Source organism: Branchiostoma floridae, chromosome 4 (genome assembly GCF_000003815.2).
Source record: "Branchiostoma floridae strain S238N-H82 chromosome 4, Bfl_VNyyK, whole genome shotgun sequence".
In the NCBI taxonomy this organism is placed as follows: domain Eukaryota; kingdom Metazoa; phylum Chordata; class Leptocardii; order Amphioxiformes; family Branchiostomatidae; genus Branchiostoma; species Branchiostoma floridae.
Genome location: NC_049982.1, coordinates 10,794,929 through 10,822,839, shown reverse-complemented (window position 1 = coordinate 10,822,839; position 27,911 = coordinate 10,794,929). Strand labels below are relative to the sequence as shown.

At 43.4% G+C, this 27,911-nt stretch overlaps 3 protein-coding genes across 7 annotated transcripts in view; 1 reads left to right on the top strand and 2 right to left on the bottom strand.

Annotated features, from left to right (window-relative positions):
* Nucleotides 1-62: 62 nt before the first annotated feature.
* Nucleotides 63-13,164, bottom strand: LOC118413917 (sodium- and chloride-dependent glycine transporter 2-like). Its single transcript, XM_035817562.1, has 15 exons — nt 12,966-13,164; nt 11,559-11,819; nt 11,181-11,312; nt 9,880-10,029; nt 9,225-9,339; nt 8,516-8,648; nt 8,040-8,162; nt 6,434-6,543; nt 5,282-5,406; nt 4,899-5,011; nt 4,264-4,440; nt 3,748-3,847; nt 2,894-3,045; nt 2,092-2,250; nt 63-1,709 (listed from the first exon to the last, which is right to left on the bottom strand). The coding sequence occupies exons 2-15, from the start codon at nt 11,806-11,808 to the stop codon at nt 1,587-1,589; spliced, it is 1,962 nt and encodes a 653-aa protein (XP_035673455.1). The 5' UTR covers nt 11,809-11,819; nt 12,966-13,164; the 3' UTR covers nt 63-1,586.
* Nucleotides 13,165-14,834: 1,670 nt separating this feature from the next.
* On the top strand, nt 14,835-18,636 carry LOC118413952. 2 transcript variants are annotated; one of them, XM_035817629.1, is made up of 6 exons: nt 14,835-15,252; nt 15,707-15,822; nt 16,350-16,474; nt 17,030-17,210; nt 17,613-17,941; nt 17,972-18,636. In XM_035817629.1, exons 1-5 carry the CDS (start codon nt 14,983-14,985, stop codon nt 17,893-17,895), a joined length of 975 nt encoding a protein of 324 aa, XP_035673522.1. In that variant the 5' UTR covers nt 14,835-14,982; the 3' UTR covers nt 17,896-17,941; nt 17,972-18,636. The 2 variants fall into 2 exon arrangements, with proteins under 2 accessions (XP_035673522.1, XP_035673521.1); XM_035817628.1 differs by having other exon boundaries at nt 17,613-18,636.
* Nucleotides 18,349-27,911, bottom strand: part of LOC118413896 (cat eye syndrome critical region protein 2 homolog) — a 32,261-nt gene continuing 22,698 nt past the window's right edge. For 2 of the 4 annotated variants that reach the window (XM_035817508.1, XM_035817509.1), the window contains 13 exons: nt 27,389-27,544; nt 27,006-27,150; nt 26,513-26,566; nt 26,009-26,098; nt 25,424-25,574; nt 24,907-25,086; nt 24,637-24,728; nt 24,346-24,411; nt 24,110-24,170; nt 23,809-23,906; nt 20,835-23,531; nt 20,456-20,587; nt 19,826-20,123 (listed from right to left, as the gene is read on the bottom strand). In XM_035817508.1, coding sequence (XP_035673401.1) covers nt 20,474-20,587; nt 20,835-23,531; nt 23,809-23,906; nt 24,110-24,170; nt 24,346-24,411; nt 24,637-24,728; nt 24,907-25,086; nt 25,424-25,574; nt 26,009-26,098; nt 26,513-26,566; nt 27,006-27,150; nt 27,389-27,544 — 3,904 coding nt within the window. In that variant the 3' untranslated portion in view covers nt 19,826-20,123; nt 20,456-20,473. Of the gene's footprint in view, nt 20,124-20,455; nt 20,588-20,834; nt 23,532-23,808; nt 23,907-24,109; nt 24,171-24,345; nt 24,412-24,636; nt 24,729-24,906; nt 25,087-25,423; nt 25,575-26,008; nt 26,099-26,512; nt 26,567-27,005; nt 27,151-27,388; nt 27,545-27,911 lie in introns of all 4 variants that reach the window. The other 2 variants (XM_035817506.1, XM_035817507.1) reach the window with 2 other exon arrangements.

Here is a 27,911-nt window from a genome sequence, read left to right as displayed (position 1 = left end):
GAATATCAGACCCTTCCTGTAAAAACATTAAGGTTATCCTTGGTAAATAATGAATCACAAGCTACAAGACTCATGCTGCTGCCTTTATTTAGTGCAACTCTGTATTACTAGTACTAAACATGATGAAGAATATAAAACTCAACATTTGACATAGGTAATATAACGTTATGTATTAGGTAAACTAGTGTTAGGCAGTGCTGTACTCATGTGGAAACATCAAATTCATTAGCTGAGTTAAAAGTAGTAGAAAATTCATCAGTCATTACAAAGCTATTCAATGTAGATAAAAAAGGTATCACATACAAGAAATTCAACTCATATGTTACATATGTTGAAATAAATGCAACTTGAATGGTTTTGGTAAAATTGTAAAGCTTTTATGAACTTGTTAGATCTTTTAAGATCTTTAAATATGAAAATATATTTTATACATATTCACCTTACTTCTGTTTTGGACAACAATTTAAAAAAAAATAGAAAAAGTGACAAATTTTAAAATTTTCCGTCAAAATAGCTTTTTTTAAAAAGAATAAACAATTTCATTTCTTGGCATGTCTATTCTATATGCCCTCTTTGAACTGATGAGGTAGGTCACTTCCTTTCTAAACCTGCACAGGTCTTCAACGTGCTTGTGTGGACATTGTAATAGGTGAACATACCCTTCTTAAAATAGCCATCATTCTCTGAACTGAGAGGACATTCTGTTATACCTGTTAACAGGATAGAAACAACATGTGTGAGGCACTTGATAAATACTTTGGTCATACAGATGATTGTGATATAAGCAAAAATTCCAATCAATGACTTTTAACTTTCTTTTCTTTGTCACCTTGGTATTGCAAGACAGATCCCACACATGATCCTGATGTTTTCCCAAACATTGCTTTCACAACCAATTGAGGGCTATAAACGCTCCTTCATTGCAACATTGGCGATGCCAACTGGGACTCTTTTACCGAGGACCACACTGTGTAAAGGCACACCATTACCCAAGGCACAGCCCACAAGGAGACACAACGTCAGACACATTGCAAGTGACCGCAACATAAAAAGCTGCTCCTTCCTCACTCACCACCCACCCTTCCCTGCACAATGACCTTTCCAGCTGCATAATACATCATCACCCCAAAACATCTGACCTGAGGCATCGGCTGATCTGACACCAACCTTAAATGCTTGAACTCGAGCGACAGTCAATGATTGCAAGACTTACACATGTACTTGTGTTTACAATGTTTGTAAGTCTGCTAGGTTGACCCCAAAATGATTTTTCCTATCAGCATCATAAAATGAACAGTCTAAAAGTTCAATTAATACTAATACTAATTACAAGTTTTAATACTAACAATGTATGGTCAGTATACACTGTATACATGATTAGCTAGATCTGGCCTAAGCAGATATACGAGTATAAGAGCAGAAAAAAGTTATCTTGCGTGAAAAACAGTGTGGTACAATTCGTCCTCTTTCTGCTCTACTAACTTTTACATCCGATCAGGTATGACACCATCCTTTGATTGGCTACCTAGTGCTGCCTTGTCAGCACCTTACATCCAAGACTCTCCACAGGTTGTCCATCCAGCTCCTTACATCCTTGTGTCATCCACAGGTTGTCCAGGCTGTCCCCTAGCCCCGCCCCTCCTGTGTTTGCTGAGGTAAGGACCCCAGTCTGCTGGGGGCTGGACGATTTCGCTCGGCTTGCCTCTCACCTGTGAAGATTTGGGAATTATGGTTAGGTGATAATGCAAGAATCCACAATACCTTTACCTCCCTTTTGATGGTTGCATGGCCATACATGCATACACATGTTAACTCAAAACAAACAAATATGCACAAATGAAAGCACACATATGTACACACACAACACACGTGCGTGCACGCGCGCGCACACACACACACACACACACACACATGTACACATGATTTGATACTGTGTACATTGCATGTACACAAACACACACACTGAAGTCACGCATATATACACACATAGTATTGAATATTCACACACACACACACATGCACACACTCACTCAAAAACACACATGCATTGATGCTTGTATTGTCACCAATTTGAAAGTCTGTGTGCCTTACCAGTGCAATGATGATGTTGGTGAGGGTGCCCAGGGGTACCATGATCAGACTGATGCTCATGATGAAGTATCCCAGTATGATGGACCATGTTGGAAAATAGTAGGATTGGTATGACAGACTGTTCGGCCACCACATCAAGGGTTTCGTTATAACCTGGGCCTGGGGGATGAATAAAACATTTTAGCATTTGTATTAATGTAACATTCAACAGGGAACATGAAATCTATCACTCTGAATTTAACACATATCATAGTTTGATGACTTGCATCACTCTATAGGTGTATAGGGTCTTAAATGCTTGTCCTGACATCCCACTATTTAGCTTCCATTTGATTATGAGTTTGTTGGAGCTTTTTAGACTCAAATTAAGTCCCTCACAGGTCAAAACAGTGTTACTCAATTGGCTCCTGGTGGCTTAATATAGCACTACTACTAGTGAAGTTGCCTAAAATATTCTATAACAAATTGAACTGATACTCCACATTTCAATCAACACTGCTGCAGAAAAATGCCAGGCCACAATGACTTGTTTTGTTCATTGCTTATCTTCAATACTGTCAGACACATACAATTAAGAGGCTCAGTAGCTTTGCACAGAAATGGTTCTATGAAAGAGGTTTTATCATTACTGCATGCCCCTCTTTCACACTGTTTTCAGAACAGCCTTCTTGGTGAGTGGCATCTTTTATATAAATATCCACAGGAAGTGAGGTTTCTAGTCATTTCCACTGAGAGATTACAGAGAACCAACAACACCTAGCAAGATGTTTATCTCCAGCCCTACAATAGATCTACAACTGACCAGCATGACCATGGGGATGTAGTACACCCAGGCTACTGCTGTCATCCCGTTCACGATGGTGGCACAGCAGAAACAGCAGACGTGCTGCAGCATGTGGCTCAGGTCCGACATCCAGCGGTTCAGCGCAGGGCAGCAGCGGCTACAACTCGGGGCTGATGCAGACATAGGTCAATGTTTCAACAGTAATATTGGTTCTGACTATTGTGTACCAAACATATTGTGTGCCAATTTAAGAAATATATTTGTCAGGGTTGAGAAGTTGCAGAATCTTTGATTTTTACCAGTAGAAAGCCTGATCGGAGTCTGTCTCAGCAGAAATTTGATACTCTTTTTTTTTAAAATCAGGTTCGTAGGGTCTGATGTTATCAACATAAAGATGAAGAGTGGCCCATAGCGATAACTGTAGCGATACTCTGCTAGGGATGCTGGGAATGTGATAGCATGGTCTCCCCGTTATAAATCCTAAATTAGACAATCCATTCATCTAAAGTGGTCTTAAAAGGAAATCTTTAAATTATAAATTCACAGACACTGATGGGGATCTATACCGGCACAAGTCTCCAGACTACAAACTCTACCCTGACATATGTAAGATAATTGTCTAGTTCGTTACTGACTACTGAGACTGGAGCATAGAAGACAGAAGCCCTGGGGTGGCGGTTGTGAGTTTAATGCTTACCGTTTCATATGCATACAAGAAAACCCTGGGATGGGAGTGTGGGGAAAAACGTGCGGAGTAAAAGTCATCGCATCACATCTAGTCACGTGGTATCATGGAATAAACCATCCCAGGTGTGGGGGTGCCTCACATACAATTACACAGGATGTCCGCTCATCCTATCACATTTACTCACAGTAGAGGTAGGCGAGTGCCACACACTCCAGCAAGATGAAGATGTAGGGTTGAATCACGGCATTGAATGAGTCCACAACAGTCAGAAGGTAGACACCTCCCTGAAGTAAGCAAGTTAAGTTGTACAATCAATAGGTAAACTGAAGCTTACATCACAAGCACTTAGGATCAGAAAGCAAAGCATTAACAGAAAATTCGCAAGGGACTAAGGGATTATAAAATTGTAACTAAATGACTTCACTGTAAGGTACTTTACTGAAACCATCTCTGCATGTCCATGCTTTAAGCATCAGAGGTGCCCTGCAGATGGGGGACTGGCATGAAAACGCTGTATGCTAAATTCTGAAAGGCAGTTGCTAACTTCGACCAGGCCGTCTTAAGTAGCAAGCACTGATTACGCTCTATGTTGGCAGCCAGGCTACAAATGATTAAGATTTAAAATGGCTAACAATGCTTTGCAAGAAGACCTGAGAAAGAAAGATTTGCCTACTACATAAGTATCAAGTAGAGTTGTCACCTGTGTAACATACGGCAGACCCAGCAGGAAGAACAGGAAACAGACAGCCACAGTCATCACACCGTGCAGCATCATCCTCTTACTCCGCAGCCCGGACTCCCGGCCTGGCAGGTTCTTCATCAGGCCCTTCGGGATCAGGTCCATCAGTGAAGTGATGACAGTCTCAACCAGAACAAGCTAAGGGTAAATAAAATGATGGGTTGCCTGAATACCAGCAAACATAAAAAATGAAATAATCAATGGAAGCCTAGCTAATGACCCAACATTGAAAAATAAGGCACTTCTCTACATCCAAGCAGATATATACAAATACATGTATCATTGTCCATTTCCCAATGCTCTGAAGTCCCTACCCATACCTTGAAATTAATTTTTCACCTTTGTGCCAAAAAAGACATTCAAACTGTCCCAAAGTACTACTGAGCCTGAACTGTCCAGTGCTATCATGGCATGACATTTGCAAAGACTTCTGCTGAATGTTGGCGATGTGATGTGGACATAACTAAAATTTCCCCAAAGCACCCATCCTGTTACTCCAAGCCAAGCCACTGGTCACTGGGAGACTGTAATACCTTGAGCCTTGCCTACCACACCCCAGCTTAACACCACACATCTTATAATCTCTTACTGCTGACCTGAGATCCGTATGTCAGAAGGACCAAAGTCAGGAAGAACAGAGCAGCCCAGGACGACCCCGCCGGGAGGTGGGAAAATACCGTTACCATGGCAACAAAGACGAGGTGAGGCCCTGTAGGATAAGAAGCCAAACATGTTTAAATCCATTATTTCAGTCATACAGTGAATGAAAACTTGGATTACACAAGTCATAAGTTCAATGTGTTAATGTGCCTAATACCATTTTTCTGTATCTGTATCTATATAGCCGCCGTTCGGCGTAACACACCAGTTTTTAAGTGTTACTAAAAGACTTGGCATGCTAAAAGACGTGGCATGTGGTGGGCAATTTGTGCCAAAGATAGTGCAAGAAATTCTAATAACATTTAGCAAATCTGTGTACCTGAAGCAGCCACTTCAGAAATATCCGTGCCCATCTGATGAGCAAGGAAACCCAGGAAGCCAAAAATCATGATTGCACAAACCACCACCATCAGGAAATCAATGAGGATGACAAGAACTGCATCCCTGAGGGAGGAAAAGACTGAGATAAGATACAATGTTCCATCCGTGCAAATAACAAGAATGACAACAAACATGACATCCTTGAGAACTATCCCTCTGCCAGTTCAGTAGGTCAGAAAACTTAACATCAACTTTGTTGCCACTGTGGCAATCATAATCCAATTATTTAAGTAACCCTGCCTCTAGACCAAGGATCCCAGCTGTCACTCACACAACATGTCTGCTAACTGGAAAGGGCTGCAATCTTTAGGACAGAACGTTAAGCCATGGTCGTCTGTTCATTATACTTGTCAAAAAGAACATGGGGAAATTTCCATGGTACGAGGGGCGTGCAATTAGTAATGGTCCTGACCCATTTCCCATAGCAGGAGATTAATGAAACTTGGCACAGTTATTAGTCTTTCTCTTCATAGGAATCACCCAGAGTTATGCATTTCTCCCATCGTTTGATGCAGCTCTGGACACCGATTTTGTAGGACACCCCAGGTTGGTCCTCCAACTGATGCCTCATCAATGGCACAAGAGGGACGACCAGGTCTGGGAGCTGTTTCCACAGACTTCCAGCCACGTTTGAATTCAGGATGCCAGCGTTTTACAAGGACATATGATGGGGCATCATCACCATAAGTTTCATTTATTTCATCAAAAGTCTTCTTTGGTGTGCGTCCTTTCAAATACAAAAACCGGATCACTGCGCGACACTCAACTGGTTCCATTTCACACCTGGTCCATTTCGCACCTGACTAAGTTCAAACACCAGTAAATCAGAAACCACAATTAGTTCAGAGCTGTCTTTTGCAACATAACCCATAGAGATATGAATTATTACACATACAAAATTTCATTTAGATCAGACAACTGGAAGTGGGTCAGGACCATTACTTATTGCACGCCCCTCGTACAATTAACCTGTAAATAATGTGCCTTCTCTGTCATGACCATTGGAACAGTAGCTCATCAGTGAGCTGAACTTAAGATATTGAGATCACTTCCACTACTTGACCTGCGATTGTGCCTGAATGGCCCTTACCTGAGGACATTGTTGTGGAAACGGTTGTGGGACGCCAGCGTTGTGTAACCTCCATGACCCACACTCAATCGGTGAACAATGGCAGTTATCATAGTGAAGTAATAGTCGCTCTGTAAATAGACAAATTGCCACAATTATGCATACTAATCACCATGTCAAAATTATCTTTATTTCTATATGACAAAGTTCTCTATCCAAAACCACATACAATATTTACATGAGCTAACATTTTGCTGAATGAAACTTATGATTCTCTTCTTATATTTCTAGATTTTGTTCTGTCAAAATATGCTCTAGAATTTGGACTCTTCTGCAAGCAAACTATAGTGGCCTCCTTTCTTTTTAAACCTAACAATTAAAGATCTGACAATAACTACAATAAAGTTTAGTATATGCTCCTTGCATGTTGTTTATTACATCAAATGGTAACATCCATTGGCATAATACCGGTCGGTTTACTGCAATTTCTCAAGCAATGCTAATTTGGCAAATGATCAACGCATCATTTTCTCCAGTTACATGTTGCTGTTACAGCTTACCTTTGCCACTTCTTCTGTGTAAATTATTTTGTCTCTCTGGTCCTGCTAAAAACATAATATGGTAATTGGAACACACCGCGGAATTGCACGGAGAACGGGCGCGTGGTTGGAAGGGGGTGCACTATACCGGTCGAACGAAACACGGCACAATTAACTGCCGCTATGTACCTTTATTCATCCTCTGTTGTTCCTTTCTTTCCTGTTAGTAGTTGCACAAAACAAAAATCTGCATGAGCATAAAAAAGTCATGAGAAAATGGGCGTATACTGACAAGAATTTTCATTTAATTTTGGTCCGTCACAACCGCTATGACGTAAAACTTTACTGCTGGCCGTAGCATTAAAAATGGCGGGAAAATGGCGGCGTACGTTCAATTTGACCCATTCAGCCGTAGATCCGGGCGATAATGCAACGGTTCCTCACACTTTTACACGAGTTGTAGGTCACCAAAAGAAATTCAAGATTGCTGTTGAATCATGCTCGTCTTGTGCCGTGAGCACATGTGATTATTATCTACAAATCTGGCGATGAACGTGACAGTGTGTTTGTCCCACGACGAGCTCACCTGCCCCGAAAATGACCTGAAAACTTTTGGCCTTGTTGTCTTCGAATGCATTGTTATCGATGCTTTGTAAATGATGTATACGGACACCTAGATGTCTGAAGTGTGCATACCTCAGAAATAACTATTGTTGCATGTGTAGATCTCTTTAAGTTCCACTATTTTTAATCGACCGGTATAAGGCTTATGACCGGTATTATGCCAATGCATGTTAATGTTAAATGTACTTATTACTCACATGCGTTACATCACTGATAGAAATAGTTGTATCACTTAAACCAATCCTCTTTACAGTCAAAGGCGACTAAGAAGGCAACTTAGGGGACCAATAAAACCTGGTCTATGTGGAAAGGTGGTCACCATATAGACAAGATTCAAAATGCCTGCATCAAAGGAACCATCAATAGGTGGTCACAATAGCCTACAGTAGTCCTTAAGTGTTACAGAGTGGCCACTTGTTCAGGTTTGTGTGTGCATCAGTAAATGTTTGGTGATGACAGTTTACCGATGCCAGGTTGCCAGGCCACAGCAGGTAAGCAATCCCATTAGCCGCTCCAGGCAGAGTCACGGCACGGAGGAACAGGATGAAGGTGAACAACATGGGGACAAGAGTCGTCACGTAGGCCACCTGGAGTATCAGGGAATAAAGATGTGTTCCTTTCAGCTACAAAGTTGTAACATGACCCAGTGCTCTTCTTTTGGGGAGCGATATAGCCATGTTGATTTCAAATTGATTATATGAATGACATCCTCTGGGAAGCCCCAAACTGATGCAAGCGTGTGAATAAAAAATTCTTTGGCCCCCCAAATATGTTAAGTGATCATATAATTGCAATAATACAATGATTACGAAATGTTAGTGGTTGAATAAAGACCATGAAAGTCTAAGTTACCATCAACAAATCAAGAATAACAGTATATTTCCTTCCCCTATAGAGGACCCGGAAATTAACTTAAGAATAACTAAACAAGTAACACAACCTTTCCCAGAGACTTGACTCCAAAGCTGAGACCAAGCACCACCATGAGCCATGCAAGGAAGAGACATCCCGCTAGGGGGCCTCGCACAGCTCCCATGTCATCAATGCCTGTGCTCAGCTGGAGCACATACAATCTGTAAAGATTAATATCACAAGTCAAATATGATATGGATGAAATATTTCAATGTTGAAATCTCACCAGCCAGCTGTGAAGAGCATTAAGTTAAACTAGAAAAACAGCCACCAGAGAATGGCTTTCAGGAATTTTCCACAATCAAAATAAACCAATCATATCACATAACATACATTCGCATAATTCCACCAGGTGCCATTATACCGCCACCTCAAAAAAACGTTGTTTTAGAGGCCTTCTCAAGATTGTCTTCAACACCTAAATATCTGAATTGTATTATATTTAAGATATTTAACATTCTATGTTCAAGACAATCATGGGAAGACCTCTTTACTAATGTTTTTTTGAGGTGGCGACACCCGGTGGAATTATGATAGTCAATGTTACTAGTAAAAAAGTAACAAATGCGAATGTAGATCAAATATTTCAATGTTCAATTCTTGTTTAATTCTAACTCCTCTAGGATGTGACTGTTAAAACAATTAGCCATGTTAAGAATTGACTCTACGGAAACAAGTATTCAGAGTGTCACCAAAACAAAGTAGGCAGAACAGAGTTTGGGTACTTTTATACTTACTGCCTGTACTCCATTGCTGGTGCCTCCAGACCACCGCAAATCAGACGTGTGTAGTTGTACGGTTCATAACCACCATCATAATCATATTCCACAACCTCTTGACGACATCCACTCACTGTAACAGAGCATAACATTACCAGGTCAATTTGAGTAATAACCCATGATAAGGGATTGTACAATATTCAGCAGGATAGGGCTGGTGCACTGGGAGAGGGGCCGGGGGCAATGGGATGGTACTGGAAAAAAAGGGACCCTCTTTGCACCAGCCAACCTGCTAAATATTGTACAGAGCTTTATACCTCAGAGGAGAGGAGGCTCAAAATTGGCAAACAGTCAGAGTCAAGGCATACAATGTATGCACATCAGGCATATGCTTTTCAATGGGCCATGTGGCCTTCCCAATGTGCAATCTATAATTATCTTGCCACAATCATACACCAATTTCAATTGCAATTTAAAATCAACTGGCAGGAGAATAGGCTTCCTTGAAATCAATGTGGTTTACAAATGGATCCAGCAAAACATATGATCCAATTGAGCTTGCACTTTTTACTAATCAAAGTTTGGATAGGCAATTAAGACAGCTCTTGCTAATTACTTAGACATTATAACTAAAGGCTGTGAATTAGCATTCAGTCAAACAAATGAAACTCACTGCAGCGGTCAGTGTTCCAGTAGTTGTCACATGATGCCGTGCTGCTCAGGTCCCCAGGAACATAGAACATGTAGTACAGCATCTCTGCCAGCAGGGCGTTGTGGTAGATACAGAAGATGGCCGACATCACAACCATGCCTACCCCAATTCCTGTGAAATAAAACAACATTTAAATGCACCACCAAAGTCAAACTTGGAATAACTCCTTGTAGAATCTTATTGAATGTACCATCCCAAGGCCTACCCTGGGAGCCAGACCCTAGTAGGACAACAGCCTAAAGGAAAAAAGTCTGCCAACCGCATCCAGGTATTTGTTGGCAAATGACAATACCAACCCTAAAAGGGTGCTGGATGTTGAGGGGATGGCTGGATGATGGGTGGAAAAAAATCATGGCTCAGGCCCAAGGGTAAGCATGCACTACAAAGTCTCTTGTCAGGGGTTGATTGGTCCTGAACTGTAGAAGCGATGCTACAAACATGTTTTAGTTAGCCTGGAGTCCAGCCTTGTTCGCTTTGGTCAGCTCTCAAAGAGCAGGGACCTATGGTTTAGCTAGGCTAGCACCTAATCATTCTGTTACCCGGCTTCAGCAGTATGGCCACCCCTCTCCATGTACGTATATGTCCCTCTGACTTACCCTGCAGTATGGGTGCCCCTCTCCATGCATGAATTAGTCCATGTGACTTACCCTGCCGGATGGGCACCCCCCCTCTCCATGCATGGATTAGTCCACGTGACTTACCCTGCAGTATGGGCACCCCTCTTCTTGCATGGATTAGTCCACATGACTTACCTTGCAGTATGGGCACCCCTCTCCATGCATGGATTAGTCCACATGACTTACCTTGCAGTATGGGCACCTCTCTTCGTGCATAGATTAGTCCATGTGACTTACCCTGCAGTATGGGCACCCCTCTCCATGCATGGATTAGTCCACATGACTTACCTTGCAGTATGGGCACCTCTCTTCTTGCATAGATTAGTCCATGTGACTTACCCTGCAGTATGGGCACCTCTCTTCTTGCATGGATTAGTCCATGTGACTTACCCTGCAGTATGGGCACCCCTCTCCATGCATGGATTAGTCTATGTGATTTACCCTGCAGTATGGGCACCCCTCTCCATGCATGGATTAGTCCATGTGACTTACCCTGCAGTATGGGCACCCCTCTCCATGCATAGATTAATCCATGTGACTTACCCTGCAGTACGGACACCCCTCTCCATGCATAGATTAGTCCATGTGACTTACCCTGAAGTATGGGCACCCCTCTCCATGCACGGATTAGTCCATGTGACTTACCCTGCAGTATGGGCACCCCTCTCCATGCACGGATAGGTCCCTGTGACGTGTACTGTCCCAGCGCCATCTCCAGGTAGACAATGGGGAAACCAATGAACATTTGCGAGAAGAAGTATGCAAGGAGAAAGAGACCTGGTGAGGTAAAGAAGATAGTACAAGACATTAAGTTTGTATCTATATCACACCAATGAACTTTCATCAGAATCACAAAATTCATAGCAAAGCAGCCAATTTTACCGACTCATACAGGCACCTTCAAATACATCAAATATGCATGTTTACCATATACTTTGAGGGTTAAACTGAATGAAGATGAGGAGATCTAGAAGCGGTCCCATTATGCCTCACTATGACATACTCAGCTATGGCATCACCCACCTCCATGCCGGTAAATAAGGTATGGCATAATCCACAGGTACCCCGGTCCGATGGCGTAGCCAATGCTCGCCAGGATGGACTCGAAGTTACAGGACCAGTTCCCGCGCTCTTTGTTCTCCTCCTCACAGCCGTCGTCACAGCAACAGCAGCAGGGTGTGGCATCTGTGTCAACGGTTTCCACGACAACCACATGTTGCTGTGGGGCTGCTGTTGGCTCCATGGGAATGGTTTCCTCAGCTTTGGAAGCCATTTTGTCACCTCCTAAAAACGTCAATACAGTTGATATGAGAAGTTATGTCAAGGCTTTTATTTGATCTTTTCGAATCCTTTGACCATCAAGTTTAACTCTGATATCCTTGTCACAGAGCATAAGGAAATGTGATCTCTACACCATAATGCAGCAAGAGAATACAACTGGCCATAACTGTAGATTCTTTATTACATGATTCAAAAAGAAGAAAAAATGTAATACTAATAGATGACTGACTGTTTGCTTGGTTTCTTGTTTAAATTAATTGCTTGTGTCTACATATTACCAGTGACAACAACATTAATCAACAATAAAGGAACTTGAGAAGTTTTTATGTTACAATTTTAAGACTTTATATCCGTGCACAAAATAAAGCATGTTTCTATTTTTCATATACCCGGTAGTATACAATCATGTATGTTCCTGATGATGAGTAAACTTAGTACGTGTATTATCAGAGCTTTTATACAGGATGGGACTAGGTTAGGTTTTAGGTTAGGTTAGGCAACAGTGCTCCCTCGATCCACCTTCTTTCGGATAGTTAGTGGGTGGTCCCCAACCACATGTGGTGAACTTTATATTGAATATTTATAGATGTGGCCTAGAACTAGAATAAATTCCTTGGTCAAGCAAACGTAGATTGAAGTAAATATAATCACAAGTCCACGACGACAGGCACTGGTCCCTGTGACTGTTTGCACTCTTTTCCTTCCTGACACTTGGCTGTAAATTTATATCTGGCGCCAAGCCATGTTATTTTAGCAGACCTAGTGCCGTTCTTTTGCTGTTTACGAATTACCCCGTACCAAGGAGCTTTCCCGTACCAAGGAGGTTGGAAAAAGGTTGCCGCTCAAACTGCCTCTACGACGATTTACCAGGCCTCATCGGTGACCACCCGTCTGCCCTCCCACTCAGAAAATAGATCTATTTTTGTTTTCAGCATAAAGTATCACATTGCTTGTAATTAAGCCATAGCTTCAGACATATATGAAACAAAAATATCAAGCGTCGAGCCCTAAAATCATCGCCGTACTAGTTTTTCCTGCCTACCTTGACAAAACAACATGGGTCTGGAATCGGTCCCAGCGATCAAGGTCTCCCTGCAGATAAGATCGAAAAATCACACCGATAGGCACGACAAAAAAGACCATACTAACCTCAACTTCAGCCGCAAGGTCCCAAAACTCGCTCGCAGACTGGAAAATCCACCTTTAGTCAATAGTTTGCCGATATCACGGAGATGGATGAACCAGCAAGTTGGGTTGTTTTCTACCTAGCAGAAATCCGGGTCAGCACAGACCTCGGGGCGTGGCTTCTGTGGTGTCCAACAGTTTTGCTGAACTCCTGCTCCGCGTAAATGAAATTGAAGGGGCGAACCGTTGATCTTAAATTAAATGACGCTTTCTTCCAAGGCAAGTCCGAACCAATCTCTCACTTGAAACCTCAAAGGCATGGCCAACATTGTGCAATTCAGGGAAGAAAGGGGTCCAAGATATCAATGAAAGCTGATAAACGCCTTTTACATGATATCCAGAAGGTGGTCAAGGCGCAGCGCTCACTGCCATTCTGCTCATAAGTTACAACAGACAAAGCTGTCTACCATCAAAAATGTACCGTCCCGAGATGCCTCAAACCCCAGAAGGGAAAGTCCATTTAATACAATATGCTTGTGGAGAAATGATAGCGCTGACAACAGTAATTTATCTGAAATCATGGATACACACATGTAAAAGAGGGACTCTCCTGCATCTGTATGATACATGTACACTTGGTATTGCCTGGGCGCAAAAGCCGTACTTCAATTCAAATCATGTTGTTCTCATGATCTCTCATGGAACCCCCTGCTGAGAGGCTTTTTAATACCCCTGTCAATACAGTTGCACAGAAATTGTTTGGGAAGTGGCAGGACAGGCTCCAAGGGGACCAAAAGAGCTACTTTGTTTTCTTCATATGGGAAGAAATCGTTTGCTTTTAAAAGATCCTGTGCCGACGTGAAAATGGACTCCTCTTGCCGGCTGTCGTTCCGACTATGTAGTAGCCGGAACCGCACACTTGAACTCATGAGGGACGTCAGCAAGCCTTCAAGTGTTGAAACCTAGCTGCGTTCATTGAGGTCAACGACCAGCTGGCTAACCGCGTTATAAAATGGTCGCCTACGGTTCTTGCGAGCATCACTAGCGGGTGCATATTTGAGGGGATAATTAAAACACGGGCATGAATTTGCAATAGAACTTATTAATATCACTTATTATTATTAAAAGCCATAGATAGAAAAAGCAATTGATATATGATAACATACATTCAATTTGGTCGCTAATCAGGTCACGACCCATTGATTCCATAATTCTGTAAGAAATATATTACACTCCATCATTGACATGATATGATCATGAATTGCATCAATATTGCAGTGATTGCCCAGAACAGAAGTTCTGATTTGCTGAAGAAAGTGGCTGCGAGAAAAATAAAAAAATAAAATGCCCCGGATTGAAAGCAAAAAGTCACATTTTACATGTGAAACACTTGCCCTGAAGACGAGACGCTGCATGATAAGCATCACGGAATCAGTCAGAATTGGCCGGTGCGGGATATTGAATCATCATTGGCAGACATCCGCCCTTTCCAGTGATGTGATATCTATTCTATCGTGTTTTCGTTTAAGTTCTACACTGCCTTAATATGATTTTGAAATCTCGTATGGAAATATACAGCGATCGCTTCAGAAGTGAAAATATAAGCTTAGAGAGGACACTGAAAAGTGATTATTGATGTAACCCATAAGACTTGACCGGGAGATAGTATTTTACAAGCACAAGAATAATCTTCAAGCATTTTGGATCATTTTGCATTTGAAAGCCTCTGTCAAAAGATTTCTTTGAATCAACATGTTGTCATAGAATTTTAAAAGATAAAAGTCAAGACACTCTGCATTATATCCAGAGCCGTTGTGAGACCTACGAAACGGAGGTTTATCTGAGTTCCAGCATCTGCTTCTTGTCGCGGGTCGGCGACCTGCTCATCCTGGCACTACCTCACTTTGCTTGGCGCAGACGGAAGTAAGACTATCACATGCACAGTGGTGCCAGATCATGGTGAAAGATACCTGAAGGTATAAAGGCAAAGTTTCACAAGGTTCGACCCATTTCACCTCGCCAGTGTGTACCAAGCGTTTGTATGTTAGTTCGTAGGTACGTGCATAGTTTAAAAAGAATGGAAAACCTTTGCTGGGTGCAGTTATTCGCGGTTTTTCTCGGGCTGAATCACCAAGCCGTCGGAGGAGATCCTTTCGGCGATGCAGGCATTTCCGCCCGAGGAGGACAGAACTGTGACCCGGCGCCTCTCATTAAGTACCACGAGGGCCAGAAGGAGTGCATGTACATAGACCCAACGGGAGCCAGGAAAATTGGATTCGGGTACGGCCTGGATAGAGCTGATGCCAAAAAGGTAAGTTTGTCTGTGAGCTGCAAGCTCGTCTATTCAGTCTCCGTCGCGCAAGAATATAAACTGAACTGCGTGTTACGCGCGCCTGGCGAATGCAATAGTTTCAGGTGCAGGTACTCCTCTTGTGGTCCCACAGACAGAAGCAATGTTGTACGCCATAATTTTTTTTTGCGCATTTAGATTGAGTTTTTGTCAAGTTCTTTTTCGGGGGAGGGGGGGCGACAGCGGATATGACGATGCCGTACCATACACCCATCGTTGCCCTTTCAACCGCATCAATGACACCAGTCTCCAAGTAGATGGTGAGGTGAAAGGTCGTGCCGTTTTGCTGAAATCGTATCATTTAAACCCCGTTTGAAATTCAACACGCTGATACTGAAATTGAAAAAAAACTGCTTTGTATACATCTCATAGAATGAATATGGACTTTTTAACTGATTTTTCTAATTGAGCACAGGTGATCGCGAAACTGGGGGTAAACTTTACCAAGTTGTACGACGGACCGGCCACGGCCTTCGGATCAGCCTGTCATTGCAGTGACGTCATCTGTCTCAACGAGCAGCAGATTTCACAGTGAGTTTCTCTCACAACAATAAAGCACCGCGAATGTGCAGTATTTTCGTTCATCCTAACGTTTTTGCCACTGTCGATATGATAATTCATGATTTGTCAGCATAATACCATAAAACAATCATTATAGCAATTAATGCTTAAAGCCCTTGTCACACTGTCGACGAGCTTCGACCGCACTTGTTGATCGCAAGAATGTCACCCGATTCTAAATCCACAGAGGCTCACACGTATTTTTCGCCTGAAAGTCTACCCTATTATATATATAAAACAGAGGTCGGTGATTTATAAACATCGGCCAACCCCTAGCCTAGAAATCGCGCGATGATCGAGAGAACACCGGCCGGTGCCACACTTCCGAAAATGTCATCGAGATCGCAGACTCGTCAGTCGATAGATTTTCGAGTTGTGTGACCGCTTGTCGTTAGTAAAAAGGCTCCCAAAAGTAAAAGGTCTATAGCCTTTGAAAGTTCTGGCCTGCCGTAATATCAACCGTTCGAATTGATTCACCTTGTGTGTTCTGTTGACAGACTGTTCAAGGTGGCACTATCCCAGGCCGTGTCGGACGCACACAAGGCCTTCAGCAGGTTTGACGAGCTGAGCTGTAACGTGCAGAACGTGCTGGTGGACATGTCGTACCTGTGGGGATATGCAGGTGGGACAGAGCACTAGTACTGTACTCGCATAACTATTTTTTTTAGTCAAGTAAAAGAGTAGCCTATTGTGCGCACTTTTAATAGCAGTAAAACTAGCACCAAGAATAAGAACTTTGTTGGTAGCAGACTTGAAAGTGTTCACGTTTTAATACTATTTTCTCGACAAAATGATGATGATGATGGAGTTGCTACATTCCCTGGTCCATTCCCGCTTAGTTTCTCATGTGGTAGTCTCTACGTACAAGACTGACTACGCTGGCTCTGATAGGGGGAATAATTTGCCAGGGGAGTTTTGTATTAGATGGTTTGGGAACATTAACCTCAGCGTGGACTAATTTCCCCGTTTTTTTTTTTGGCGAATTCTACCCAACTCGTAACCCCGTATGACAGCTTGTCGGAGGCTACTTATGTGGCCGTTCACAAAGCAATGACAGTTAACATTTATCAAAAATACTTACGATGTTATATAAGCTAGATACATACTAAATAGAGTTATCCAATAGCTTTGACACGAACCTAATATTGTTTTCAAATGTTTCCTACCGTTGTTTTAGATGTGAAGGGCTACTTTGGTAAGTTCCTTGCGTGGCTGGGGATCGGGAACTGGCACGCTGCGGCAGACGACCTGTCCCTGACGGAGTGGTGCATGCACTACGACTCCGGCAACATGAAGAGGTGTATGGACGATGTGAAATACGTCAAGATGGGCAGCACCTGCTTCCAGCCTTTCACAAGGTACTTTCCTTAGGCGGCAATGAAACTAAGCAAACACGCCAAATAGCAATTACTACAGCAACTGGATATGATTTTTGAAACGGCTAGACGTTTGAGATAACATACATGTGTACCTTACAATTTCAGAATCTTCCTAAGTACTATGTCACGTTTTCATCAGTCTTTTTTGATATTTCAATGCCGTATACAAACCAATTTAGAACCTTACAAACTAAACTAATCAAAGACACCCATTTCTGACAAATCATGAAAACGGCTACAGCTTAAACTGTCTTTTTCTACTTCGCCTTGAAAACAGCATTCTTTCTCACACGCACGCAAATATCTCCCCACCAACTCATGCTTTACCAACGGAGACTTTGTGCATGGATGGACCTATGGCTAACTTCTTTGTCATTCTAGGAAGTGCAATTCCTCGTCCTGCTGCAAGGAGCAGGAGACGTGTTGCATGGACCGCTGGCGCTTCGTGGAGTACATAGAGAAGACCCTGCCCGAGTACCTGTGCTGTCCGTACCCGAATGCGGAGTGCTGTCCCGGCAGGAACGCCTGCTGTCCCCACGGCTACCCGAACTGCTGTCCCACCTACTGCTGTCCTCCTGGCTACCCCGTGTGCAAGGACAAGAAATGTTACTCTGTAGATGGGAAGGAGATGGCAGAGCCGCATCATGGGATAGGGGAATATTAGCTAGTGCATTTTCTTTTTACAAGACAGGAACTTTCTTGTTACCTTTGTTCAATTTGTAAACTAATGCGCTTTGGTGGCATAATTCTCGTTCTACATGTGTAGCTCTGCACCACTTGTGGCCTGAGTGACATCTGAGTTAGTTAACCAGGGCTAACTTCATACAGCTAGTCTTCATAAAGTAATTGAATATTGTCATGCAATTAAACCTGTACAAGTAACCACCTCTAAGGACCACCTGGCCAACGTGATCACTTTTTGGTCGTCCCTTAGATAATTTTTCTCATTGACACAAGCATCAAGAGTCCTGTCTTTGGTGACTAACTTTCAAAATGGTCCCTTGAGTGTTTTTCTTGGTCAGGTTTGAGTGTAGTGCATATCTGTATGGTTCCTACAAAGTACATCTCGGCATATAAATTTTACAAGACTGAAAAAGAACATGACGACAACATTTTGATAGAATTGAATTTATTGACCTTCACAAAAACTGTACACAATTTGTGCCTCACAACAAAAAAGGTTGAACACAGGCTTTGGGATAATGAAACCACAAAAGACCATAAGCAAGGACAGAGGATAAGAGCTCATGCATCCCTTTTTGTACCGTAACACTGGAAAATGCATTAGGACAAAGCACATCACGTCCTTACATTGTTTGCATACAAATCATTGTCATAGTCCTGAATCACCTGAGTCCAAAGTCAGGAATTATATTACCTTCAACTTTTCAAAGCAGTTAGAAAACAAAACAAAAAAAAGGAAAATCAAGAAATGTACAACTGTGTCTCTCTTTATTCTACACATCCTAGGTACATGCAAATAAATAGTTATGACACACAGAACACCCACCATCTTTATCTCATCTCCTAACCTAACAATGCCACGTAAAATCGCTAGATGGCATCACTGATGACATAGCTGCATTCTATCCAAGAGGACTCTGAATCATATGAATGCACATACTCCAGGAACATACTTCAAAATATACACATTTCGCATACTGTACAAAGCTGAGATTGGCAAAAACACCAGAAGATTACACAAGTATCTCCATAAATTAAGTCTGACAGCCCCGTAATAGGGTATATTTCATCACACAGTGAAGAACGATTGTAGCCAGCAACAAAAAAATTCATTCAGCCAGGAAAAGTCCAATTTTGCTGCAAACAGTTGTACTTCAAGCAACATCATACTCCTATCCAAGTGCAATCTATATGTAATTTTATTCAAACCTGCCAAAATACCAATAACAATTAGTTGAACAACAAAAGAGAAAAGCTATCATACAAAATAGAAGCAATGGCAAGATGTTTTTTTCACAGCAAAATTGGACTAGCCCAACCTGTTCACAATCACATGTATCCAGACAGTTATGCTACCTATGAAATGAATGACTTCATACCCTGAATATGTGTGCAACTGTTTGTTCAGAAGTTGTCAGGCCGAGATGGGTGAAGGGAACACAGAATTTTCTATAGAACACGTCACGGCAAAATACAGCACAAAATGTAGCAGATAAAGAATTGTGGATAAAACACAGGATTGAAATGTATTTCACTTCAGGAAATGTATTGATTAACACTTTGTTTCAAGATGTGTTTATCAAATACTTGAGCATTCTCCTTCACCCATCTTGACACATCTTCCCCCTACTGACTGTAAGGCCACTACAAGTACAACTGTCTCTCATAGCTACTTGCAATTCACAATTAAGCAAACTCTACAGCCACTACACCACAGATACAACAAATATTTCCACGTTTGGGGCTAAAATTCACCACATCTGAGTATTTCCAAAAGTATATCTCCTTAAATTTTTCTTCTAATTTATACTTTGTAACACCATGAAAAACAGTAACATTCTATTGTGCACATGTTGATATTGTCATAAAAAGTAACTTCACTTCTTGGTTGCATATCATTAAAATCTGGAGGAAGGCATCCTGGAAGGGATGGTCTCAAATGTTCAGATATGCATCAAAGAAAATGTGTTTGTTGCTCCAATGCTTTGAGAGCACCGGCAAAGCTTTGCTTAAAACTTTCCACACCGTATGAGGACCACTTTACAATTCTTTCTTGTAAAGACAGGCAAAGCTTCTGTCTTTACAGGAACTTGGAAAAAGTTGAACATTTGAGATCATCCCAGTAAGATCGAGGTAGCTTGAGGTTGGTGGTTGATCGCATAGTGAGACCAAGCTGGAACTAAGGCACATTTCATCAGCTTCAGTCTCCTGTACAAAATAGGCACAATATAGAACACATTAGTTCAAAGGTAGCGTTTCTAGACTGACAAACTCTGTCTGTCCAGGGCTCTATGGTACCTCTCCCTGAAGACCAGTGACATGGCTACAAGTTTAACAGTAAAGTATAAAGATTGTCCTTCCCAACATATTGTCCAAGCCAGACCTTATCATTCAAAATGCACACTAAAGATATTCCATATACTAGCACATGTAGACTGTATAACAGGTATATTGTGCTAGAATCTTTGAATTCAAGTTAAGAACATACATGTACATGTATTGAAGCCACAGACAAAATAACATAGGAAAGCAGTTCTTACCTGATAGATAGCATGCTTTCACTGTGGTGGCAGTTCACCATTCCTGACCTGCTGGTAGCTAGCTGCTGGGTAGCTCATGGTGGTTGGCTGAGGGGTAAGCTTGGGATCTGCAAACTGAGTAGCTACTGGATACTGGGGAGAGTGAAGATGTGGAACAATGAAGTGACATGATGATACTGAGTAACAAAGGTTGGTGTGTGCAGAAATCTGCATTTCATAAGGACTTTCTACAAGGCTCAAGCAACATCAAATCTTTCCCAATTGCAACCAAATATGACACTTAGCCAAAAAGAGACATAAACAAAATCAGTTAGTATGATACAATGAACAAGGCAGCACACACTAAAAATGTTCACTGCGTGACCAGAGAAATATTTACCTGAGGGGCATAGGGTCTCTTCATCTGCTGTTCCTGGTACATCTGCTGTGCGTACATCTCCCTGTACATGGGGTGGTTGGGCGGGAGGCCCTGCATGGGCATGCCTGGACGTGGGTAACCACCCATCATCTGTCCATTCATGCCCCGCTGTAACTGGTTCACCAGATGAGGCGACGCTTGCGATTGGTTGATTGGCTGAGGCATGGCCCCCGATTGGCTGTGGAATGAGAAAGGCGGGGCTGCTGATATGGCAGGCTTGGGTTTTGGTTGGCTGTCTAAATCTAGGATTTCTTTTGGGCTGCTCGATCTACTGTCATCCTCTGTAGCTGCCGGTTCCACCGGCTTCGGTTTGGGTTTGTCATCAAACCCGATATCATCATCCCCATCTATCAAACTGGACACTGCTACTGTGCTTAATGTTGCCTCTGTGGATGTGGAGGTTGCCGCAGACATTGCTGTGCTAAACCCAGACACTGCTGGGTTGGCTACTCTGTGTATGGGTGAGGCGGTCTGTGGTTGGGTGGGGGTGGCCGTGTTGAACGGTAACCGGCTCTGTACGCCGTTCGCAAAGCCTGCCTCGGGATGTCTGCCATAGTAAGGGCCGGGAGAGCCGTAGGGTGGCATGTGGGGTTGCGAGGGGCCCATGGGGAGGTGGCGGGGCGCGGACGGCAGACGTGGACTCATCAGCAGCTTCACCAGCTGGGACTCCTGCCTGGGTGGCTGAGCCGGGGACGGGCCCTCCCCCATGGGGACCCCTGGGTGGGCCTGGCTAACCCCTGGGTGGGGAACGGCTGGTCTGTCCTGCCCTTGTGGCATGGACCCGTACTGCCCCTGGGGCATGTGGGGGTGGTGGTAAGGCACTTGTGGAGACATCATGTGTGGGGACGAGCCCATCCTGTGTGGGGGGTTACCCATCATCTGCGGCCTCATGGGCATGCCGTGGTGCATGGGCATCCTGTGCATTCCCACTCCCGGTGGCACATGTCCGGCACTGCTGCCTGGCGGCATCCGGTACTGTGGCGGGATCTGAGAGTGGGGAGGAAACTGGTATCTCTGCATGGGATGTGATGGCATCTGTGGTGCCTGCACACCTGGCATGGCTGAGCCACTGGCAGGAACCTGCATCTGGGGATGAGGAGGAGTTCCAGCTGGGTGGGCAGTGGGAACACCAGAAGGTGCTGACGGTGTTGCTGATCCTTCCCGTGGGGGTGCTGGGCTGTCTTTTCTGTCCGTCTCCTGAGCCCCTGCCTCCTTTCCTTCTTTATTTCCAATATTTGATGTTTCTGATGTCTGACTGTCTTGTCCCTCTGTTTTGTCTCCACTACTGTCAGCACTGCCCTCTTGCTTTTCAGCTGATGGAGACTTGACCTGTTGGTTATCTTGGGGACTTCCAGCCCTTGGTATAGACACTTCTCCCTCTGCAGGAGTACCCTTATCTTTGCTTTCACTGCCAGTATCTTCTGATTTTGATTGTGCTTCATCTTTGCCCTCACCTGGCTGACCCTCCGGTGTTTGCCTAGAGCTTGGATCTCCTGTTGTGTCAGACGGTGTGGTGTTATTGCTGTTGTGAGGCAGGTTTGCCGGGGGATAGGGGGCCATAGGCTGGCTGGATGGGACAATGGGTTGCCCCTGGGGCCCAAAGGCAGCTGGGTTCACCAGAGAATACCTTCTCTCTTGCTGCATGTAGTTTCCCTGAGACATTGGCGGTGGCCCCTGCATCTGAGGGTGGGGGAGCCCAGGAGGCGGCCCCTGAGGTGCCGATGGATGTGGCCCCTGCGGCACCCCTGGTGGTGGCCCCTGAGGAGGAACCTGATGTGGTCCCTGCGGGGGCTGGCCTGGGTGGTGTGCCCCAGGCGGGGCCTGCGGTCTGTTGACCCACTCTCTGGAATGTTGGTTCAAGTCAATCATCTGGGGGTACCGTTGCTGCATCTGGGGGTATCCTGGCTGGGGCTGCCCCGCACCAGGCTGAGGCGGTCTCTGACCCTGAGTTATCATGGCGTTACGTTGGTCATGGGGGTGGGGGTGGCCCTGCCCCGGGGCCGGGGGCATCCACTGCTGTCCGCTGTAAGGCGGCATGTTTGGTGGTCTCTGATTGGGTGGAACTTGAGGGCTATTAGCAGCATACGGTGGAACACCCTGTTGTTGGGGGTACCCATTGGGAGGCATATTCGGAGGCATTCTGTACATAGGGTTGCCTTGGCCGGGACCATTACTGTACGGCAGGTTTGGGGGCCTGTTGGGGTCGTAGGGCCCAGGTGGTCTTTGTCCCACCTCCTTCCCCATACGGTGCCTCAGGAAGGCATCATGGAGTGCGTTGCGCCCATCCTGGGGCATCCCTGGGTGCTGGGGCGGATAACCTTGAACAGGACGGGGGTACATTCCAGGCCTGGGACCTCCGTTAGGCTGCATGTACGGATTACCAGGTCTAGCCATGGGGTGGCCTGGTGGATAGTTCATCCCCCCAGGAGGAGCCTGGGATATTACAGTACCATTGGCCATTCGGTGGATCTGCATTTCGTTGGGCATGTAGGGATACGGAGGCTGCACTTTGTTGTAGGAGTCGCCCATCTCCGTGCCAAGGGGTGGACTCTCCTGGTCTCTGTTGTGATAAAGTACTACTTGACCAGATGGCCCCTTTTCACCTGGCTTCTTTTTCTTCTTCTTGATCTCTGAGACAGGTATCTCATCTTCTCCAACCTGTAACAAGGAATCACATAGTAAGACACAGCTGTGGAACATTGTGTAATCTTTACAATCTTTATCATTACATTTTGTACTTTGTTACTTCACAGTTAGCCTTTAAGGACCTTTCAATGGAATCTTGTAGTTTGACTTTGACTTTAGTTACTTTCTTCCTTGGAATAACAAACAACACTGAAGTTATGAGCCAACATCACAAGTACTTCCCTGATGTAGAGTTAGTGGTAAATACAAGACGCAATACACAACTTGTAGGTAGGGAATCAGGGCATACTTGGTATTCATCGTCACTCTCTGCCTCTTCTTTAGGAAACTCTTTCCTCATGTTCTTCTTGAACAGCCTCTCTAGTTTCTGTGCCATCTCTGTGTATTCTGCAATGCAAGAAGATTCAACATTCAAGTTTGTTTAAGGGGTAAGGTTTGTCTCCTGAAGTATACGGGAGGGGAATGTGCAAAAACACCAGCATATGGAAGAATACACTATCAACTTGAAGGCAGTGAGTTTTTGACCATCCTTTTCTCTATGTTTTGACATGAATGGCTCAAAGCTTTTGTCTAGGCTGTATTGCACTTACCATTGTTGGGTCCATTGTAGTCCAGACAGTTGTCAAACATCAGCTGGAAGTCAGCGACCAACTGTGAATGTACAGAATGTTGCTGTCAATATGATGACACAGTTTGTACATTTGTACATACATTCCATCTTCAGTCATTCCCATGACAAATCATACAATGGCTGCACTGTGTATAATGCTACAACTGTAATGACCGTAATAACAATGACAAAGAGCAAATCACAAAGCATCCTTACCTCCTCTTTCTTGTTGTAGACCTTGTCGTTGAGTTTCTTCTCTATTGTTGACAGGTCCATGGGGTGCTGGATGAACAGAAAGATGAATGAGTAAATAACTGCGCATGTGATATTTGACATTTCAAGTTAATCAACAGACTTGATAAACACTATATGAAGTCAACACAAGTATGAAAAGCCAGTGTCTATTTTAGAATATGCTGGATGAAATTACATTCCTATGCTTAGTTTTCCCTTTTTTTCCTTGAGGATAATAAATGTTGTTGTTGGTTTCATTTGAGGAATACTCACCTCAATGATGTCATGGTAGCCAGGAGCATAAGACTCGTCCACAGGCTCAGCAAAAGGCCAGGCATCTTCATGTGCCTTCACTGAATCAAAAACTGGGGAAGCAAAACATAATAGATTAAATTTTATTCATTTTGAACTCACAGTGAATGAATAGACACCAAAAATTACATGAAAGATGAGAAACAAAATAGTCTGTTGGTCTCAACCAGATATGATTGTGCTGCTGGAGTGACAAGGAATTTAAAAAAAAAGTGGCACAGAAGCCCTTACCCTTGTACATTGCTATGTACACGTCATCATCCAACTCAAACATGTCAGCATCAGAGCTGTCCTGGGTGTCGGCTGGCTGTGGGGAGTCCTCAAAAGACTTCAGCAGCTCAGGCGGGATCTCTTTACCCTGCGCCAACAGCCACGCCTTCTCCTCACGCAGCCGCGCTCGCTTCTCACGGGCTAAAATAAATGATGTTGTTAGATGTTAAATAAAGCAAAAAACAAGAAAAATCCACAGGTATAGCCTGTTGTCTTCAAGATAATATCCAAGTTCATACAAGTCCTTTTCTTGACTGAAACACTGCTGTAGCTCTGATCCAACTCTATTCTTCATGGCATATCTTCTTTCACAATTTTGTGGCCCTCTTTCAACAGCATATCATCATATAGCCAGACAACATCGACTAATCAGAAGGCTACGCAGATTTGGTTGCTTCATTCAGTGGTTATAGGAACCAGCCATGAATTAAGGCACCGTATACATCGAAGGAAAGTGGGTCATTAACCCTATAATCACCTTCGCGCGCCCTTTCCATGGCCTCTTCCCTCAGCTTGGCCCGTCTTTCTCGATCTTTCTTCTTCTCTTCTTCCAGCTTTTTCCTAAGCTCAGCTTCTTCCTTCATCTGTCTTTCCTGCTCCTCAGCAAGGGCAATGGCAGCCAGCCTCTCCTGTAGGGATCACACATGGGTGTTAGGGAATCAACACTGATGTAAGGGACTTCATACATTTGTAGAAATGCACTTTGGAAAGACTGCAGAATACAACAGCTTAACTTCTGTGCATGTAGTTCACCAGGTCACCACATCCCTGTAGGAATCACACATGGATGTTAGGAAATCAGCACTGATAAAAAGTATTTCATAGGAGAGCACTTTGGATAGACTTGTACTAATGGGGAACCTACTTCACCAGGTCACTACAAACCCAATATGACTATAAAATGCAATACTTAGTCATATGCAACATCAACAACCCTAAAGTTCATGTATATAACCTGATGAACAAATACTGCAAAACAATGTGCACCAGTAGTGGTTGTTGGATTCACTAAGCGTGTGCATTCAATGAAGTAACTACAACATCAAAGTCTCAATGTACTCACGTCCTCTTCCTGCTTAATCCTCAGGACCTGTATCCTCTCGGAGGCTCTTCTAGGTGCAAGGTCCAAAAGCTTCCTATCTTGCAACTTCTCCTGCACAACGAAACAAAAACACACATCGTTATTACTGTACATGTCACTTCAGCCCAAATCAAATAGACTTCTAGGTCTACAATTCATGGAAAATTATGAGAAATAGTACCGTATCAGGCATGGAATTCTATTCAGGGCTTTAGAAAAGAACCCTTCAGTTGAGTATTCCATCAAAATTCCAATAAACATTCTTTGCAAAGGTGTGTGCTACAATTCTGAAGTACTTATTATTTCAATACACATCATTTTTCATCAGTCAAAACCTTTGATCTATTTTGTTGTGCTGGTTATCTACAATTTTAGGGCTGATTCAATTTTCTACACCTTCTTTTCGCATTTATCTGGACTGCCTTTTTTTAACCGGTAGGGCTTGGGAAAATTCCATGCCATGGTACCGACCAGACAAAGACATACATGGGTGTCGGCAGCAATGCCGGCCCAGCGAGCATAGATAGTGTCAATGTTGTCCTTGGTGGTCATGAAACAACAAAACAAGATAGAAACAATGTTAGTGTCTGTCTATCACAAGTTCCAAAGGTAGATGGTACTGTACAGCATGCCAATGGAGTTATTTAATGTAGCCAGGGAGACTTAGTTTTTTACTTTGTTTTCAAGAATGTTAGCAAAACTGATACACGTATGCATGTGAAATTGTGTAAAATTGGTAGTCAATTTTCATCAGGCACTTTCAATGTCAAACAATTTCAATAATACTTTTATATCTTTAGTTAGGTTGGCCTACCTGTTCACATTCCCATTTGATCGTGTTCATTAACTAAAACAGAACGACGGTGATTGTCAATCACACTAATCATAGAATCTGTAAGATCGCGTTTTTGAGCCACAAAATTGGCATATCAGCAACATCTGCATTGGGAAAGACAATAGAATAAAACCGAGGACTAACCTTGGCAGCTATCATCTCTGGTATCTCAGGGACGAAGTCTTCCATAAGAGTCTTGTACAGACGACGTTCCACCTGGGTTCTACTGCCCTTGAAGGACTCGGCTAGGTCGGACCAGTCTTCTGCTGTGCTGCATATTAGACTCCATCTGTAGTATTACAAAATCAATACATTTTGCATGTATAGCAATCTGTAACATTTCACTGGCAAGTAACTTCACAAAGTTGTAACAGTGCAATACTAAAGCATGTGTAGTTTCTGGGCTTACTTTTTCTATAAAATGCAGATGTGTAATATAGAAGATTTCAACATCACATCACGTCAAGATTTCATCATATTGGGACTACTGATTATGTCACACAAAATAGCACTGTCTCATTTCTGACCTTTCGTTGAACTCCCTCTCATCTTCACTAACGTGGCTGTCATTATCCTCCCCATCAGAGCTGGCTTCCGAGGCGGAGTCTTTCGTTGGATTGTGTTTCCTCCTCTTCTTCTTCTTGGACTGCTCCTCCTGATCAGACATCTCTGAGTCTGAGTCACTACACGTGGGAAATAGGGAAGAAAGATGAATGTAGACTGGATAACTAAGTTCTTTGTACACAACCCAGTGATTTATCTTGCCGGCATTTTGGAGACTTTTACCTTTCTCAGCGTAACACTGACGGGTTCTACTTCCCCCTTATCATGGTTCATGACTGGAGCAAATCTTCTGATCTATACAGTCTCCTTTTTGAAATGAGTGCATCTGTCAAAACTATTCACAGATGAATGTGGACCGTATACAAGCCTTTTCTGAGTGGAGAATAGATCATACACATTATCAAGAGCACAATCATTCATAGTGAGGTTACTCCCTGAAACTACTAAATCGCTCTACCTCTAAGAAAAGATAATGCAGCATTTCCA

Excerpts from the sequence above, each read along its gene's own strand:
- LOC118413917 (XM_035817562.1), bottom strand. The coding sequence starts at position 11,808 with ATGGCTTCCAAAGCTGAGGAAACCATTCCCATGGAGCCAACAGCAGCC. Across the intron at positions 8,163-8,515 it reads GAGTCAAGTCTCTGGGAAAG|GTGGCCTACGTGACGACTCT; the intron begins GTTGTGTTACTT and ends CTGATACTCCAG. Across the intron at positions 2,251-2,893 it reads ACATCCCCATGGTCATGCTG|GCCCAGGTTATAACGAAACC; the intron begins GTCAGTTGTAGA and ends TTCATCCCCCAG.
- LOC118413952 (XM_035817629.1), top strand. The coding sequence starts at position 14,983 with ATGTTAGTTCGTAGGTACGTGCATAGTTTAAAAAGAATGGAAAACCTT. Across the intron at positions 16,475-17,029 it reads GTACCTGTGGGGATATGCAG|ATGTGAAGGGCTACTTTGGT; the intron begins GTGGGACAGAGC and ends CCGTTGTTTTAG. Across the intron at positions 17,211-17,612 it reads TGCTTCCAGCCTTTCACAAG|GAAGTGCAATTCCTCGTCCT; the intron begins GTACTTTCCTTA and ends TTGTCATTCTAG.